Below are 19586 nucleotides of genomic sequence, written 5' to 3'. Positions count from 1 at the left end.
CTACCAATGCGCTCTTCCTTGACTTGACCACGGCTGCTACTCGATCTCCCATCGAGTTGATTCCACGCCTCCAAATTCGTTCGACAGCTTGGCGGCCCACACGGAAGTACGCTGCAACCCGAACGATCTTCTCCCACGCTGCGAAGCAGTAAGGTCTCCTAGACGGCCTGGCGCTCACTGTCTGTGATCTCCCCCAGGTCAAAATGAAAGCTGGGAGCGGGGTCGGGAGAGCGCGGGAAATTCGAAATCCAAAATGTGATCGGCATAGAGGGGGTATTTTGTTGAGTAGGCTGTAATATACTACAGTAGTAATTTGAAATGGATATCTGTAGTAATTTGAAATGGTTATCTTTTTCAGAACGGAGGTAGTACCTAGTATAAGTATTGATATTACTACTAGTACTTATTGAACCGATCGGGACCGAACAATAAACCATTTTTTACTCACAGTCTTGGCCATATGCTGCGGATTCGCTGCTGTAGCTCTAAAACAGCCACGAAAGCTCCAACGTCCTTTGAAAGTTCTGATCGCTGAAGGGGACCTTCGACTCGCCAAAATCCGCTGAATTGAGAGCTGCGCGCGCTTCTTCCGTCAGTTGGTCCCACGTGACGAGGTCGTGGTATTCACCGTCTTGGGTGGCAAAGGTAAGTGCCAGCCAGTCATCCTTGTTCGTGTATGTATGGGAAACTCTAATCGAAACATTCGAGCCACCACTGTAATTGGATGGATTACTCCATCCATTAATTTGACTCACAACAGTTGCCTGGGCCCCCACAAAGCCCGCAGGAGGAATGCTGGTTTGCTTGTTATAGGGCTCTTGCAGCTCCGCCGTAAAAAGACCAATGAGAAATTTTGCAGGCTTAAGAAGCTGCTGCGACAGTGACACTCCAAGAATCGTCGGCGTATCTAATGCTGGATTGTCGATCCAAAGAACCATACTCGACCAGTAGTGGCGGATTCGCGGTTGACCAGCGGCAAAACCTTTCGGGAAGTACCAAGCAAACACAATGGCCCACCTGTCCTGGTACCATGCCGATCGACTATACGTTTGAGAGCCTAGCGGTGATTCCCTACACCCGTCCGTTCCTTTTGTTCCCTTGAGTCCTCCGGAGATTTCACCAGCAGCATTTACAACCGGAAAGGAAACACAACCTCTGTCGATGTGAAGTTGTGGCTTGAACTTGACAGCAGCCTTTTCGGAGATGGTGACTGGGTCGGGCTGAGCGAAAGGCTGCACTTTATCGTGATCAATCGCGCTAGCACGGGTGGAGAAAATTAAAGCGAGGCTTATCACGAACGCGTTGATGAACTTCATTTTTTTTTGGGGCTCAGAAGGTCTGCAGAGCTGCCGGTGTTTTCGAAAGTGAGGTGCGTTTATCACCTCCTTTTTCGTCTTTACAAATGTTTAGTTGCTACTGTATACACAGATCCCCGAACGGTGCTCCCTCTCTCTGAGGATATTTACTCTGGCATGATCATTTTCGCAATCACCCTTTTACACTAGCTATGAAATGAGCATTTTTGATGACGAGATCTCAAAAGTCTGATGACGTTCCGCTTATATTTTAGGGGGGGGGCAGATAATGATGTGTCCGAAATTCTAACCTAAGAGCTGACTGTGAATGCAGCGTATCTAGTCGCATGGCAACTATCCAGTACCAGCATTCAACGCTAGCATTCGGGTAAGTGACCCAATCTTGGTTACGAAAATTTCGTAGTTAATTTACATGATTTTCGATTATCAGCGTAAAACCTAGTTTTTATATAGGGATAGCGAGCACTTAAGTGCTCTATGGGACCCCAACAAGAATTAATTCGGTGGGATGGTGACAAGTACCAGTACATGAGACCACAGGTGTGTGGTGAGATGTCCCATGCCCCCCCCCCACATTTTTTAATCGCTAATAAAACTAAATAATACTCCTTTTTGTTTTATTATGTAGCCAATTCGCACTTTGCTTGGCACGTATAAGGTGTCTACAAACACAGTATCAGTTGTACTCCTCCCTTCAGCAGGTTTGAATCAGTTTTGTATCTTCACAATAAGGCGTTTTTGTGGCTTTATATATGGACGCTTTCAAATAAGTACAAGCACATGCGTGCATGTACACGAACCCATTCGCACATCTTCGTATCGCACGTGTACGGTAGAGAACAAGAGCAAATACCTTGGTTTCGCTCTATCGACATAAATAGCTGCAGGCGTTTGCCGTTTTCCATCTCGATCGCCTTTGTCTACGTCACAGTCAAATACTAGAGCCAATACTCGTCAGTCTTTGCTGTTCTACACCATTTCCCGGCCAAGTTACCAGTTTTACCAACCATCGTGCAAATGGCCCGTTCTTGTGAGATCTAATTTAAGGCTGTGTGGAGGAGACACACCATTTGTAATTTTAGGCTACGGCATTTGGCGATTTGCAAGAAAAAGCCACTTTTCCCACGACTTGCATTTCTGCCCATCACACTTTTCAAGCAGGTTGCAAACCTGGTCAAATACATAGAGCCTACGCTACCGCATGCTCTGACGCTTCAAGGGTACAGAGAAGAAAAAAAGCACAAACAAAGACTACTGTATTCACAGTACCGTATTAACATCATTTAAGTTGTCCTAGAATAAAAAATATTTTGGAGGGCTTCATTTCTTGAAGCAGCATGAGCCGTGCCCTTTGATGCGGTAACGTATTCTAAGACGCGATATTTTCTAATAACAGAGATTATGTTTTACTACTGTAGTATCTTTTTCCGAACGGTTAGAAAATATAGCGTCTTAGAATCTGTCGGATGAAAATGTTGTTGCTACATGTACTACCTCCGCTCTGAAAAAGATAACCATTTCAAATTACTACAGATAACCATTTCAAATTACTACTGTAGTATATTACAGCCTACTCAACAAAATACCCCCTCTATGCCGATCACATTTTGGATTTCGAATATCCCGCGCTTTCCCGACCAGACTGGCTCCCGCTCCCACCTTTCATTTTGAAAGCTGGCACCTGGGGGACATCACAGACAGTGAGCGCCAGGCCGTCTGGGAGACCTTACTGCTTCGCAGCGTGGGAGAAGATCTTTCGGGTTGCAGCGTACTTCCGTGTGGGCCGCCAAGTTGTCGAACGAATTTGGAGGCGTGGAATCAACTCGATGGGAGATCGAGTAGCAGCCGTGGTCAAGTCAAGGAAGAGCGCATGTGGTAGGAAGAAGGTGGATCGAGCTGAGCTGTGCGAGAGAATCGCTGCAGTTCCTGTCAATGAGCGCGAAAACCAGCATCTGCTTCAGCGCGCGTCCAACATGAGCTGCTATTTGGTTCAGCAGCTGATCAAGGACCTGACCGAAAGAGTTCTTGGCGGCTCACAGCGGCAAGAAACGTACTTAAGTGTGAAAAATATACTGTAAATTCTACTGTATATCGCAATAGATAGTTGAACCTACTTTAAAGGGCGAATAATGCGCCTTTTAAGAGGTACTGTTCTTTGCACAAACCACTACTGTACTTCTGCGCCATTTTGCTATTAAGCTGATATTTAATAATATCATTTTGTGTCAGAAGAAAATATTAGGTGTTTTTGTATTACAGGTGATATTTTCACAATATTAACTTCACCGATTTCGGAGTTACCATTAACCCCTGCGTGGAGACCACGTGGTGCTCCTGGAAATCGATGCGGCTACATCTTCTGCGTTTAGAGCTTTGTGAGCTACGGAAAAGTTAACACTGCCCAACCGACCACAGGTACCAAGACAAAGACCGATTTCTCAGGCTCGGTCAAATTCCTTGTCGAAGCACTATCGGAATGACCATTGTGGCTTTAAGAGACGAATCGGATAATCTTGCTCAGATGATTAACAGTTTGGCATTTTGTAGTTATTTCCGTTTAGCTTAGTATTTTCAAGTATTTCTAGTAATTAAAATGTAAAATTGGGATAATTAAATTTGGATGTCTTGTTTATGGTCTTAATTTACGCTAAAAAATCTAGTTTTGAGAAATAATCCACTTAGGTACGAATATATAATCATATATGTACTATCGCGTCCTTGAATCTGTTGGATGAAAATTAGTTTTATGTATCTGTGTTTTAAAAACTTCATGATGAAAGGGGCATTGACAAATCTCCTAAACCCCATATTTCGGTCATTTTTGAAATTAAGTGAAGAAAAGAAGAATAAAGAGCAGAAAAAGGTGATTTGCGAATCAGAATCGATCCTTACAGTGTATTTTGTATTAAGCAGCTGCAAAATAAAAGAAACTGGTATTTCTGGTGAAATGATGTGTGTTTGCAATGGTATAAGAGCGGAAAAATTTACAGAACAAGGAGGATCTCCAGACAGAACTGCCTGGTTTGCGGGTAACCCAGTAGGAGCTGTACTCTCTGAGATTCATCAGACTGTAATAGAGCTGTAGCCAATTTCTCAGCGTCAAAGCAAGTAGGAGAAATGAAACTTACACGCACTCACATAATTGCTTACAGATCAGATTCACCTTGTACAGTAAATACGATTGATGTCTGATTTTATCAATTCATCACTTGCGGTAAAAAGTGCCGCGTAGACCTGAGTAAGAACAAGCGTTTTGTGCCTTAAAATTTTAGATATGATCAGTTCTGTCAACATCAAAATGAATTGGTGGAGAGTAGATTTCTACATGCATTAGAGTCGCTCTAACAACATTGGCTTAGAGTTCATTAATTTAATAGAACCCTTCCCGCGGTGTGTCCTTGTAATCTCGCTTGCAAAAGTAGGCCAGAACCCCATCTACTTTACGTTGTAATCGAGGTGACACGCTGTTCTAAACCACATCATAGTTTTAGTACGTCTAGGCGCTTTGTGCGGCGTAAGACGGTAGGTGGTATAAGTTTGTTTCCTATGATTATTTGATTTGGACCAATAAATTGCATTGATTCGTTAAAGACTTTTGAGAATAAAACGAACGTGATTTATAGTTGCACCATTTGAATTCCCATAAAAAATAAAAGCTCAAAGAATTTGGATGGCCTAAAAAAGTTCACGCGGAGCAGTGTAGTCGATCTTTTTCGTCCGGTAGCTGTTTAGTATTAGGTAAGCCTGCAAACAAAACTCACTGCGTTTTGATGCCAAGTTTTCCTGCTACTAGAAATCACCCTAGAAGGTGGCGTTAAAGTTTCGCGTAGCCTCAGTATGCTGCTGTGCGTGTCACTAAGCAATCTTTTTTGCGAACGAATTGAGGATGTCCATAGAGCTTTTCTAGTTGTCCTCAATGGATATACTTTCATCATATTACTCGACACCAATGGATGCACGCGCGCTCACCGAAGCCTATAAACTAATTATCGACCCTGGACACTTCATTCGAGCCGGTCTTCGTAAATTACCTCGTTACGACAAGAATAGACCAGGCTCTTAATACGAACCGCATATTACGAGTACTTTTATAAATTGTAGTACGGCAACGTTGTCTCTCCACTTCATCAATTTGACAGTGCTGTTTAGAAACAGTCGTAAGCATTTGTACAATACCTAATCTAAAGTAGAGTTTTAGTAACTATCCTCGGGTACAATAACAGATGCAAAGCCTTATCAGTTGTACTCCTCCCTTCATCAGGTTTGAATCAGTTTTGTATCCTCACAATAAGGCATTTTTGTGGCTTTCGCTGACACGACATTTGCAGCTTTCACGACCAATCGTAGGCAGTCCTTACTCACAACATATAAGAATGCTTTCAAATAAAGGCACAGCACATGCGTGCATGTACACGAACCCATTCGCACAGTTTCGTATCGCACGTGTACGGTTACGGAGTTTTATTAATTTTAAAATTTTCTAAGCAGCCAACAAGTCGTATATCAAGATTTTCAACACACATACATTTCAACAACATTTCCGCAGTGGTGATTCTGACTGTATTTCACACCAGCAACGCGCTATAACTGGCCACGGATGCGAAGGCAATGGTTGAATATAGTTATTTTACTCAAGCAGTCGCACGAGACCCAAACGATAACGGCAGGCTACTACCCCGGATCGAATATGATGAAGATAAGATCGCCGAAGAAAGAGCCTTTTAAGATTCCCTGTGAATCTAGATGCTGCAAAGAAGTTGAATCATGTCCACGCAGCGAAGGAGGCCAAGAAACAAGCTGAAAATGGTCGGTTTCCTGAAGGTATTCGAGGGAAGGCTGTTTTTCCGGGGTCAGGAGAGCAAGTTCAAGCGGAATAGCTGTTCACCGTCCTCGTACTCTCTCCCAGAACAACGGAGCTCGTAACCAACTCGTAGTTAGCAGTCATTTTAGATTTCTCCAGCTCGAGAAGCAAGCAAACTCAACAACCAAAACCGGAAACGCCTGCCTTCGCCATGCCTGCCCCAACACTTCCACGCGGCTCCTACCTTCTCCTTTTTCCCGAAGACGTTGAGGGCGCCATCGACACACCAGCGTATGCCATGGTAAAACGTTCTTGTGGGGATACAGCAACTGTCATCTTGGACGGTGACAATGACGACAAAGAGAAACTGGTGAATATTCCGAGGACCAAGGCGCTGGCAAGAAAGGTGGACCGAAGTGATGCGGAAGGACAATGACTAGGGACGTGGATAAGACAAGCTGTATGTGTGAAGAGCGACGGTCGCTTCCGTTACGGTCAAGTGACTGGCTACTCGGACAACCGTCTTACAATCTGCACCCTATCTGGACCGATAGAAGGCACCCGCGATGCTATCTGCGACACCGTATGCCCAGTCGTGGCACTGGTAATGGGCTGTCACCAGCTCGAAGAAGAGACCTTGAACTACGAGCAACTGACGGGCATCCACGATGCCCTCATGGAAAGGCTCATGTCCCCTCCGACATCTGAGGCCCCTCAGAACGCGTTAACACTGGCACAACTCATGCAAAGCCTCCTTCCTGATGTATCCCCGGGTTTGGAATGAGTAGCCAAGTGGATCGACTCGCATACAGGCGAATGAACTCAAGTCTCTGTGCAACACGTGGTAAACTTCGTTTACTTCGTGGATGGAGGCAAACCAGTACCCAGTCACGTGAAGGTCTCGTTCGGATCATCCTTCTGCGATTCGGTGGGAGACAGTAAAGCTACTGAAAACGTACCAGCTCCGAATCTAGGTGCGGCACAAACCAACCCGTCCAATTCGTCCGGATTCTTTGATATCCTACGCGTCGACGACAATGAAGAAGAAGCCCATGAGGAGACTCTGCTCGCACAAACCGTGCTCTCAGGAGAATCTGACAGTAGCCATCCGCCACGTGTTACCCCTCGAAACCGTTTGCAGCACCCTCGGCAACAGTCGTCGCGGCCTCATGCTACTACAGGCGACGCGTTCCCAGCCAACTCACACATTGCCACCCGACTAGCTGATGCGTCTACAGCAGAGGAAGAAATACGCGCCTTGATCCGCATGCACAAGCCCCACTTACTACCATACCACCTTTCGACCCAACCAAATCCAGATTCGTCTTTAAAACGGCCGGCAGCCGTGGACATCGACGGCTCAGTGACGAAGAGGAACAAATTCAGCTTCCACCCCTCAGCTGAACAACGGCGGGTACATAAGACGGTCACAGCCGAAGCGCACAGAGGTAAGTCCCCTTCAGAATTTGTGGAATCGTTGGTATCAAGCAGTGACCTGTGGGCCTACCCTGGGGTAGCTACCCGGGCATACGACCTAAATTCGGAAGCCGCGGTCTTTTTTATTCCTTCGCTTCTCCCCAGTAAACCAAATGCTGCGACTCCGACGACAGCGCGACAGCTTTATCAACATGAGCGATTTTTCAGTGTCAGCAAAGTTCTCGGCTGCTCCAGATCCTTCCTCATGGGAAGACGTTCTTGCTGGCGCAAATGGATTTTAACAATACTGTATCGCACATTTGGATCCATTGACGCAACATCTCGGAACCACCCTCTACAACTTTGTCGTGGAGCTTAAAGCCCGTCAATTATGGCCACATAGCATGCTGCTAACGCTGGTGCTGTGGATTGACGCCCAGCTTGAACGGTATCGCAGCGCAGTGATCAGAGACATCGACGCTGCGTCATCAACACGATTCATGATTCCAGCACAGTTCACATCCAACAATGTCGAACTCCATGGACTATTACTTGCTGAGCAGAGGAATCAATTCGACGCGATTCGACAATCCTCGGGGAACCACGCGACTCAAATGTCAAATACTTCGCGCCAATGAGGCAGCCAACGCAACACGGCCAACAGCACGAAAAAGGAGCCAAGCGACAACTACCCCCTACTTCCTCAACAGGATGGAAAAGAAGTCTGCTTTAAGTTCATCTCAAAGAAAGGGTGCCCGTCCGGCGATCAGAACGTGTGTATCTTTGCCAGTAGAGCGCACTTCTACCCAGCGGCCATTTCCGACCAACTGCGCAACTATCTTCGCCGAATGTTTGGTGGTGTTCACAGCAACTACAAGTGAAGGAGTCCAGGAGGTGATGGTCCTTCGCTCCCTGGACAAATTAGCTCGGACAGTCAGACGGTAGTCGCATCATCAAATTCGCCTGCGCATCGTTCTTATCAACAGTCGTCAGGTGTAGGCACCAGGAAATACGACGTGCTCAAGGAAAACAGCCAATCCACGTGGAATTTCGGATTCTCAATCTGTTCCAGATCGGACGACTTGTTGTCCACTGGTCCACTGCTCAAAACACTCCGTCGGCAGACCCTCGCAGGTTGTACCAGTTCGGTCGACGTGGCTCAGTTCGAGCCACTGCACAGAAAGACAATCGAGCAGTCCGACGCAGGTCATACCAGTGCCGTCGACGACTCAAGCGTGGCTGGCCGAGATCGGAACCTCAGCACAGGTTGCATCGGTGAGTGCTGTAGTGGCCGTGACCGACATGTTCCACCCAATAGTCAGTACTCCAACCCCACGACCACGTTCCCAGGTTGTACGCGACCAGCTATCAAAACGATTGACTGCCAACGCCTCTAAATGTTCAACAAAACGTGCGCAGGATTAGGCATTTCACCACCAGCTAACTCCCCAGTACGAAACAATAAGCGGCAATGGCAACTCAACAAAGAGAATCAGCGGGTGGTAAAGCTGGATCACGGAATGAGTCTTCACAACATCGTCGAAATAGTGCGCGGACAAAACCAGGAGCGATTATCGGCCGAACAAAGCGTTGTGCCCCTCACGGCTCGGCAAGCTGCTTGATGGCTACAAATATAAAGATCTACTGATCAAGATTGCACGTGAGGGCATTCAACCATTGTGGCGAACCGATAACCCACCCCGCCCACGACCAGTAAAAACCCACGGCTCCGCTTCACGCCACCTGAATGGAGTGATAAAAGCACTCCGTAAGGGCCAAGACGAGGGTCAGTATCTGATTCTGGACATCGCTGTGCTGGAACGTTGGAAAAATATCCAAGTGAGCCCCCTTGGTGCAGTGACCAAGAAAAATTGCGATCCAAAGGAGGACATTCGCCTGATTCATGACCTCTCCTTTCCCCGGGGTAGCTCCACTAATGACATGTCAACGTCCAATTCAGCTCCAGAAATCGAGTACAAGCACGTTTCAGCAGTGGCTCGAAGAATCGTGGCGTGCCGTATCAAACACAAGGATGCAGTGGTCAAAATTATGAAAGGTGACGTTAAAAGCGCGTTTCGAAACCTCATGGTAGCTAGTGGTCATGTTCGGTAGATGGCAGCCACGATCCCAAGTTTGGAAGTTCTCATCATCGACATGTCAGCTCCTTTTGGGTGGACAAGCTCTCCAGCATTCTATGGAGCTTTCGGGGTAGCTATTACGTGGCTAGTCAGTCGTTAATCCCCAAATTCGTTGGACCCAAGTTCTGGTGATAACGAACCATTCTTTGTGTATGAGTGGGTGGCCGATCACGTTCTCGTCGAGCCACACATTGGAAACCGACTGCACCTTGCAAATGAAGCACTTCGACTCTCGCTGTTGGCAGTTCTCGGACCCGGTTCGATCAACGAAGAAAAGTTCTCGGCGTGGGAGACAAAACTTCAAGTCCTCGGATTGGAATTTGACACAGCTGCTTGTACCATTTCGATGCCACACGACAAGATAGCAAAAGCGCTCGAACGGGTTAAAACGATGCAACGCCAGCAGTATACCACACGACCCCAATTGCAGCAACTTCGCGGCAGTCTACGGCACGTCTGCTCGTGCTTAACAGCGGCAAAACCATTTTACCAACGCCTTCAAAGTAAGTGCACTCGAACACCCCGATACGGCAAGGTAGCAGTCGATGATCACAGTTTTCAAGATCTGTTGTGGTTTGAGGCAATCCTGAGCGAAGGTCGTCTCCAAAACCTACCTCTTGCCATTTTCACCAACGACCAACCAGTGGATGTTCATCTGTACATGGACGTTAGCAACTACGCCCTCGCAGTACTAAGCCCTGTTAACAAACAGTACATTCAACTTCAGTTCGATCAAGAAGAGAAAGCCCTGTCCACACATCGACAGGCAGTGACGGATTCAACATTAACGTCAGAGAGCAGCTGTGTATAGCTCTTGCTTCGTAAATATTCGGCCCGACGTGGTCTATTAACGAAACATCGCCAGCGGTTCTTGTCAAAGCATGGTCCGACAACACGTCAGCAGTATCTTGGACCAACAAGCTAGCGAGCTCTAATCAAATGGGTCAAGAAGTGAATCGTGCGATTGGGCTAGCAGAGGCTCTCTTCGGCTTTCGTATGAGCTGCGGTCACCTCCCGGGTTCAATCAACATTATGGCGGATGCTGGGTCACGTGCTTGGTCCCCACCTCATGATAAAATCTGGTCTAACCTTTCCTTTGAATGGCGGCCGATCCCCGTTCCGCCCAGTCTCCGCAAAATCTACAAGACCTTCTCAAACAACTTCAATCGCAAGCATTGGCCCCGGGATCAAGACCGAAGTACGCATCCACGTGGAAACGATGGTCAGAGTGGTCCTCCCCCCACGGTTTCGACAAGTGGCTACCCTCAGATGCGCAACAACATTCGCTACAGCTTGCCCTATTTGTTATCCACTACTGGTACTCAACCACGACAACGAAAGGAAAACCACTATCCACGAACACCGTGCTGTCCGCCATTAGCCATATCTCGTGGTATCATATGCGAGAACGAGGTTACTCGGTTGGCCTCCACGCAGGAAACAAGTTGGCTGTGCGCGGGATGCAAAGAATGTCTCCACCGTCAAGACAAAAACAACCAGTCACGCGCAAAATCCTCCAAGAACTTCGCTCACGCTGCAACTTCAAAACAACCCACGATTGCGTGCTCTGGGGGGGGGGCTGCGGTCATGGGCCTTTTCTTCTTGCTCAGGCAATCCGAATATCTCGCCGACGGCAGACGAATCAAACCATACATCATTCGCACGAGCGACGTCAAGTTCTTAAACAAGGAAGGCCTTATTAAGGAGTCACTTAAGTGTGCTGTGACAGTGTCCATACACTTTCGGGGTAGTAAAACCGACCAAGCCGGCTCCGGAACGTCACGAACACTGCACAGGTCTGGATCAACGTGACTGTGTCCGGTTTTGGCTACCTGGGAGCTTGTACAGATCACGAAACGCTTCGAGAATAGCTCTGTGTTGTGCTCGACGAGTCCTGGAAGAACTCTCACCTCCAACGCACTGGTAGACGCTATTAAGACTACTGCAGCATCAGTCGGCGCTGACCCATCCCAGTTTGGAACACTCTCAATGAGAAGTGGCGGAGCAACGGCTCTCTTCGCAGCCGGCACCGACAGACTCACTATAAAGCTCTTTGGTCGTTGGTCCGCAGACGCGTTTGAAATATACACAAGAATGAACGACACAGTCTCCGAGTCTCTATCGCAGCGAATGACGAAGGGTGTCATGTTTCGTGTTAGCCCGGCTACACCGGAGGGGCTTCATCCAGCTCAACATTCCTGAGCTGGCCTAGCTAACACTTCAACATGACATGACTGCGCCCCTACTTGCTGTATGATCACGGATAATCGGTTTCCTGAAGGTATTCGAGGGAAGGCTGTTCCGGGGCCAGGAGAGCAAGTTCAAGCGGAATAGCTGCTCACCGTACTCGTACTCTCTCCCAGAACGACGGAGCTCGTAACCAACTCGTAGTTAGCAGTCATTTTAGATTTCTCCAGCTCGAGAAGCAAGCAAACCCGCCGCACCTCACCCAAAACGTGGGGGGGGGGCTTCATCCAGCTCAACATTTCTGAGCTGGCCTAGCTAACACTTCAACATGACATGACTGCGCCCCCCAAGATACAAAAGACTACCAAGGAAGCGGGCGCAGACGCTGCGTGGCTAGAAAAAACTTGAGAGAGAAATATATAGAAAGAGAGTATGTTCATACAGCCTCTGCACGCACAGGGTACTCCGCATTATCGCGAATAAATAAAGGCATGAAATGGCGTCGTTTGGCCAGATTTGATTGCAAAACGTTTTTAATTTTTAAGTCATCCTTGGATTTGATATTTCCTGCGTGTCAACCTGGTTACGAACCAGGTTAAAATTCTTTGAAGCACTGTACAGTACCAACTTTATCTGAAGCTCTATCATCACCAACGGCCTGTTTGTCTTGGTCCACACTTTCTAATTTACGCTCAGCAGCACAAAGACACCGGCAGCAATACTAACAAGCTCATTCATGCGCCTCCTTTATGGCATCTTACTCGCAGTAACACTTGTAGCTGGGAGTAACGCCTTGGTTAGTTTAAGCCAAAAATGGGGAATTGCTAAAAGAGGAAACACAATGATGTCGCACCCGAGGTGGAAAAAAACTCAAGGCTTACCAGAAATACTACGATTCTCGCTGACTGGCTTTCCTCTTATCCTGTTTAGCTGACCAAGTATTTTTCATTTGATAAATGACACTTCAAAACATTTTTCATAGCATTTTTGGAGCTTGACATCGTCAAAATTACAGTCGTTAGCCCACCGCTCGCTTCCGCTGACTAGTCATCTTGTTCTGCGTCGTCTTTAATGCAGAAGCGACCAACTACTGCGTATCTGATCGAGTCCAAGGCTTTGTGTAAGTGCGTTTCGGCTGACGACACATTAGTGACCATAATTGAATACGAGAGGTTGTCAGTCTCCAAATAGCACTTCAACAGCATGGTAAGTTTTGAATTCCTGTACGGAATGTGGCCAGCTCCTTGTCGAGCCTGAACTCGAATACATTCTTTGAGAGCCAACAGGCTCGAGTTGATCTCACGCGCCTCTTTTTGTTCCTTAGAGTTGCGTGTCAAATCTCTACCCGTGTACTCAGGGTCAACAAGTGCAAACAATCCGCCATCACATATCAGCTTTTCAGTATCATCTTGTGCTTTCAAGGCGCCTCTGTAGCCTCAGCCGCGTCAACTTGACTTTGTAGTGTCTTGGGATGCCTCAGCACCCGTCGCTGTCGCTTTTCTGTCTACGATCACATATAATCTCGACTGGATTGCAATACTGTATACAGATCGTCACGAGATTTTCCTAAGGTTCCTAAAGGAACCAGGGGTTGGTAAAAATATTAACAAAATAACTAATGTACGCTCGAAATAACTGGAGTTGCTCTTTCTTCTTTCCAATACTTTATAAATAATAAAAAGTATTCTGCAATACTTAATGAAATACAAAACTTAAGTATAAATCAAAGTGGGGAGAATGTATTTATTGCAATAATTGGTCAAAATTCCATAGTACTGTACACTGCGCGACAAAATCTTTCGGACACTTAAATTTTCTTCTATAGCTTGGCTTCTAGAACGAGTTGAGACGTGCTATTTATATATGTTTAGCCAATCCGATAGGTCTATAGCTGGCATGTGACGCGGAGCTAGATTTCCGAGTATGTCGGTAGGCTGGCATACAAAAAACTAAAAATTGGTCTGCGACACGATTTTCGGACACACTTTTATCTTATTTTTAGTAAGGGCAAGAATGATTGTCCTGAGCGATAAACTATCAGTAATGCGTCTTATCACCGCTCTTTCGTGCTACATCAAAGCATCGCGATGGCATCGAGTCCATCAACTTCATCAACTCGTCCATCGTAACCGAATCCCATGCAGCCTTCACAGCAGCTGTTAGCTCAGGTACAGACCCATACTGCTTACCATTACTGTACACCATTCTTGCATGGGTTGCCCACACGTTCTCGATTGGGTTCAGGTCTGGGGATCTTGCAGGCCAGTCGAGCACCGTCACCCCTTGCTCTTTGAAGAATCCCATGGATTCGTAGGAAGCGTGAATAGACGCATTGTCTTGCATGTACACAAAGTCTGTACCGTATTTAGCGTGCGCAAACGGAAGCATGTACTCAGACACCGTGTAGATGTAGTTCGACGACTTCTGGCGCCCCTCCAGAACAACCAATTCCGACTTACCCTTAGCGCCAAGCGCGCCCCACACCATTAGCGACCCTCCTCCATTTTGGTGCGTCAAATAACAACGAGCAGGACGTCTCAGGACCCTCCAATAGTGTTTAAAGCCATCAGGTCCATCTAGATTGAATTTTTTCTCGTCAGAAAAAATAATCTTAGGCCAAACAATCTCCTTCTGGGCTGCAGACGAAAGCCTTTCCGCGAACTTTAAGCGTGCATCCATGTGCTCCTGTGTGAGTGGGAGCGCTCTGTCCATCTTTGAGTAGACTAGCTTAGACAACAGCCTCTGAACGGTACGAACAGAGCATTTTAGCCCATACGTAGCCTTCAGCTGCGCAGCCGAATAGTTTCCTGTGGCAGCCCCTCGTACGACCTGCCGAATCTGGTGGTCGGTGAGGCTCTTCGACCTACCAGGCTTTGCCGCGCGCTTGTCTTCAGTACGCAGTACGTAGCTCACGTCGTCCGGCGCCTTTTTGAGGCGGCGACCGATCTTTCTCACCCCCACGTTTGCTTCGTGGAGGCCCTTAATCCTCCCGCGCTCTTCCGTCAGTGATGGGTGGTCCGCGACCCATACTAAAATGAAGTCAGAAAGGAGATTGATTGGATGGCCGCTTAGAACAATCATTCTTGCCCTTACTAAAAATAAGATAAAAGTGTGTCCGAAAATCGTGTCGCAGACCAATTTTTAGTTTTTTGTATGCCAGCCTACCGACATACTCGGAAATCTAGCTCCGCGTCACATGCCAGCTATAGACCTATCGAATTGGCTAAGCATATCTAAATATCACGTCTCAACTCGTTCTAGAAGCCAAGCTATAGATAAAAATGTAAGTGTCCGAAAGATTTTGTCGCGCAGTGTAGTAATGATTAATCTTGTATTGCTATATATGTTACTGAGATTTAAAACCAAAATATAATAGCATATAATATTTTATAACCTCTAAAATATACTGCACGGGACTGCGCCAACACGACTTGTTGACGCGGTTCAACGAGTGCAGAAGTTACGAGCTCCAGCTCGATAATAGCATGGAAGCGACTACTCTGATGATTTAGCTCTGATGTCCCCTCTGCACGGAGACTCATACCTGTTGTTTTCCAACACTGTAGATAGACTCACTACGTGAGTATTTTACGCTGTTATCCCTAATTGCCCGTATCTAGACGATGTGCTCAGTCCGAGGTAAGTTGGGAAGTGAGCTTCCCGCCGCACTGCGCGCCGGGGGGGGGGGCTTCACATTCCTTTGCCTGCTGTCGTCATCGCACTATGTACCCGATCACACCATCTGTGATCTTCTCTGAATGTCCTCTCGTACTTGATAATGATAGATACACATCTCTTTAGAAAAAATGTTCACTCATATAGTCATTTCTTTCATTAAGAGACAAGCAGGTTTCCTGCTGTCCTTCACTCAACACTCCCACAAAGTACTCGGAGACATATTCAGATCTTGATCTTCTAGCTTCTCCCTTAGATTTACGAGTTGTTTTGGTAGAAGAGCTTTTGTCAGAATGGCTGCTGTCATCTTTGTAGCTGCGCGATATGCTATTTTGAGACGACCCATTTCAACGATTTCAATGTGCTTTTAGCTTCGTGATTTCCTAGGTTTTTCACAATGACTATAGCTGCGCTTCTGTCGCACCACACGTTGCACTGGTATCCGTTGCGGAAACATCATTTCATCTAGCAGATGCCACAGCCACTCACTTTCTTTAGCTCCTTCACTTCTGGTTAAGCAGTAGAGAGTGATACACCTCTTTGTTTGCTACTGTACCATGACACACCATCTAAGTAACATTGCGTCTGTGTACACTTCATAAGTCACGTCACTCATTTAAGCATCGAGTAATAGACCGTACGTCGACGTCATTTTCAAGTATTTGAGTACACGTCTCGCCTCATCCCAATGTGTACAGTTGTAGCAAGATAAAAACTTACTGAGCTCTCTAGCTGCGCTAGCAATGTCCGGTCGGGTCCCACGGACTAAATACTGCAAAGAACCAACAATCCCTCTGTAGTCAAAAGGTTGAGCAGTAATTTCTACTACGATCATCTTTGTTTCTGGTTCTCGATAAAAACCAGGTACTTGCGGTATCATTACCGGTAAGCTGTTGATCATATATTACTTTGTAATGAGCTATGCAACGCACTATCGTTGTGAGATCTTCAACACATTTGGTCTCTATTGCGGTAAACTTCCATTTTAAGAAAATAGTCTCACCAAGATCCTTCTTTTTGAACCGTTTTGAAAGCTCGGTGTTTAGCCTGTTGATAAGTCCAATGTCGCGTGACATGATTGTAAGGTCATCAACATATACCACTACTATGAGCCATTCGTCTCTTACTTTTTGCATGTAGATACAAGACGCTTTGTGACAACGTACAAACCCATCGATACTAAAAAGGTATGAATGAAAATACCAAATTCGTGAAGCTTGTTTGAGAACGTCAATGCTTTGAAGAAGCTCACAGACCAAATACCCTTGACCGCGCTTCCTACCGCCGTGAAGGTTTCTCATATATATGTTTGCTCTCCTCCCATAGTGTCATTTAAGAACGCTGTGTGGACCGATACTTGATGGGTTTGCAGGCAACGGTACGTCACCGAACACTGCTCGTAGGTTCCGAACGACAGTAGAAGGGCCTTCCTTCTTGTCGAGTTGGGAAGTGTCGTTTGAGTGGTTCTTTTTGCCACAGTAAACCGCAAACCTGCATAATGCAGGTAAAACACGATCACACTTCCATGAGTAAACAGAATGATGCAGGATTAAAAAAATCCAGAGCCAAAAACATACCTGATACAGTATGCCGTGTGTGCACTGCACAGCATAAAGAGCTTTGTCCCCCACTTATGCGGTTTTGCCTTCATGTAGATTCGCATCTTGTTGAAGCTGCTGCGGCTTGGAAGCACGGCCGCATCAAATAAAAGCTCAGCAGGTGGCACGTATCCTTCCCGAAATGTCCGCTGCAATACTTCAACAGCCGTGTGGATCTTCCAGGCTGGGTCCGTGATCGTCATTATTATTGAAATGTAGATTGCTGCAGATATCCATGAATCTATCTCGTGTCATCACAGCGTTGAACGCACCACGGGGAATTATACCCTTTTCGCTGTGTTTCCAATGGTTTGCCAGTTTTCCACGGTTTGAGCAAATTGTCCTTCCTATTATTAGCCCTACGAAACAGCACAACGCATGCGGTTTGATTGGGGGTATTGCTTGTAGCTCTTGAAGTACACCACGCCGGGTCTTCTTCTTGATGGCAGGATTTACTTGGCAGCGTCGCTAGTGGTGCTTGTAGGCATCATTAACACGTGCATGGAGCATATCCCTGTGGTACTTGTTTGAACAGGTAACCATGTGTTGCCACAATGCAACCGGCATGAAGTAGAAAAACAAACCATCGGCGAGTCCCCACGATGCAGTACTTCAGAAGTGGGTCCTGAATAGCCCTGTCGAAGTTGGGGTGACAACTAGCACCTTTGACAGGAATGTAAGGCGTCTGTCGCTTCTCATACACGTTCGGTTCTTGAATTGAACCCCATCCAGTAGTCGAAAAGTTTCGAAGTAGTATGTCTAGCACGATTCCCGGCAACACAGCATCTGAGCCTCCGAATTCATCCAGAAATTCTTTTGAGCAATGTCCATCTCGTCACGTTCAGGATCCGATCCATCTGCTGCACTAGTATTCGTATCCAAATCACTGTAGTCAGACTGGATGTCTGTGAAGACGTCGTCCCTTGCCGCGTCATCACCAGTGTCAAGCGCGTCGTAATTAGGGGCTCCCCCCCGGAGCATCCACTATCAAGCTGTCGGTTGTATCAGCAAGTATATCTGTACAGCACGTCCATAGTGATTCTTTAGCACAAATATTCACGGTAATTTTTACTGCATATGCATCATTATTCACCGAACCGCATTGCAAGACATACATGCTTCGTTGCTCTCTTCAACAGACACAACGTTGGAATTCCCCTCGTCCTCCGATTCTGCTGTTTCTTCGTCACCTCCATGACGGCCTGGCAACACGATGGGGGCTTAAGTGACGCGAGTAACGGGTTGAGATACCGGATCTCGCGTATTTTTCCTCATCGGAGGTGGCATCACCAACTATAGTGCATTCTCGAGCGTTAGACCGCATCAATATGCATGTGAACAAAAGTGATATTCAAGATAGCGTACGGTTGGCTTCTTCAGACGGCTGTACTGCTCGAGCTGATGCATATGCGAGTTAATTATCCAGCATATCCTGTATATCATATCATGCATATGCAGCTGGTACTAACACGAGCGCTGACGCTTCTGTACGCCCGTAACAGGCGGCTTGGACGCTTTTTAAGTGCGCTTCACTTGCGATTGTCGCGCCACAGGCTGTTGGGTACTTGAAGAAGGTTGGGGCTGAGAGGTGGGCGGGGGGACGGGGGCTTGAGCGAGTGTTGGTCCTGTTGAGACAGCAGCATCGGTAGGAGGGAATGGAGGCGTCGGAAAAGGTGCAGAACAGGTAGCCAAAGACGTTTTGGAAGCTGCTACATCATACAAACAATTGGTTAGGCTGTGTAGTCCGCAATCAGCACCATCTTAGTACTCCAACAGCTCTTCCATCCCAAGAAAAACGTCTAGGCCCTTAGTGCCGCTAGCATGTCCACCAGGATGAACGTAGTTCCATCTCGGGTCTAAGGCCTTCGCTCGTGGCCTTACAGATGTCCACCCCTGCTTCTTCAGTTGCTTCCACGCCACACCAAATGGGATAATTTTGCTATTCATGTACTTTCCTCGGACAGCAACCATTTCACGCTGCGATCCTCAATAATACTCAGGCAGTATTGTATCGTACCTACATTTTCATATACGCCCATGATTTTGATGGGTCCATTTGTATCCATGTGAATGGTACGGATGGGTTGTGTGTCTCTGGAGCCCTTCGTATCACTAAAGGACATTCTCCTCTTCTTCATTTCTGTACATGTTGTACAAAAGAACGGGACCTTTCGTAACTCACTCGATAATAGTTTGGGCATCCCGAAATCTATCTCATTGCTCAACATTGCTATCACTGTGCTTTTATTGAGATGACCAAGCTTTACGTGCCAATCCTGCAAACTGCTCTCCAATTTTGCTACTCCAGGTAGTACTAGCGGCTCATAGGGCTGTGATTTGACCGCATCGCACAATTGTTGTCGATCTCCGACTTTTTTATTATGTACGTAGTTTGCACCATTGATTGCTGTTGCCACAAACGCTATCTCGTTGCTCTCAAAACCAAACTTAAACT

General features: G+C 46.8%; 3 protein-coding genes across 3 annotated transcripts; 2 read left to right on the top strand and 1 right to left on the bottom strand.

Moving 5' to 3' along the window:
* Positions 1-399: 399 nt before the first annotated feature.
* Positions 400-1316, bottom strand: PITG_23076 (NPP1-like protein; the record flags this gene model as incomplete). Its single annotated transcript, XM_002897514.1, has 1 exon — positions 400-1316. One exon carries the CDS (start codon positions 1314-1316, stop codon positions 486-488), a length of 831 nt encoding a protein of 276 aa, XP_002897560.1.
* Positions 1317-7937: 6621 nt separating this feature from the next.
* Positions 7938-8414, top strand: PITG_16536 (uncharacterized protein; the record flags this gene model as incomplete). The annotated part of the gene is made up of 2 exons (XM_002897513.1): positions 7938-8063; positions 8211-8414. The coding sequence occupies 2 exons, from the start codon at positions 7938-7940 to the stop codon at positions 8412-8414; spliced, it is 330 nt and encodes a 109-aa protein (XP_002897559.1).
* Positions 8415-10610: 2196 nt separating this feature from the next.
* PITG_16535 (uncharacterized protein) lies at positions 10611-11498 on the top strand (the record flags this gene model as incomplete). The annotated part of the gene is made up of 1 exon (XM_002897512.1): positions 10611-11498. One exon carries the CDS (start codon positions 10611-10613, stop codon positions 11481-11483), a length of 873 nt encoding a protein of 290 aa, XP_002897558.1.
* Between the last annotated feature and the right edge of the window lie 8088 nt (positions 11499-19586).

The sequence above is a fragment of the Phytophthora infestans genome, genomic scaffold (genome assembly GCF_000142945.1).
Source record: "Phytophthora infestans T30-4 supercont1.44 genomic scaffold, whole genome shotgun sequence".
Taxonomy (NCBI): Eukaryota; Oomycota; class Peronosporomycetes; order Peronosporales; family Peronosporaceae; genus Phytophthora; species Phytophthora infestans.
The sequence above is the reverse complement of the archived record's forward strand: the minus strand, read 5'-3'. Positions and strand labels throughout refer to the sequence as shown.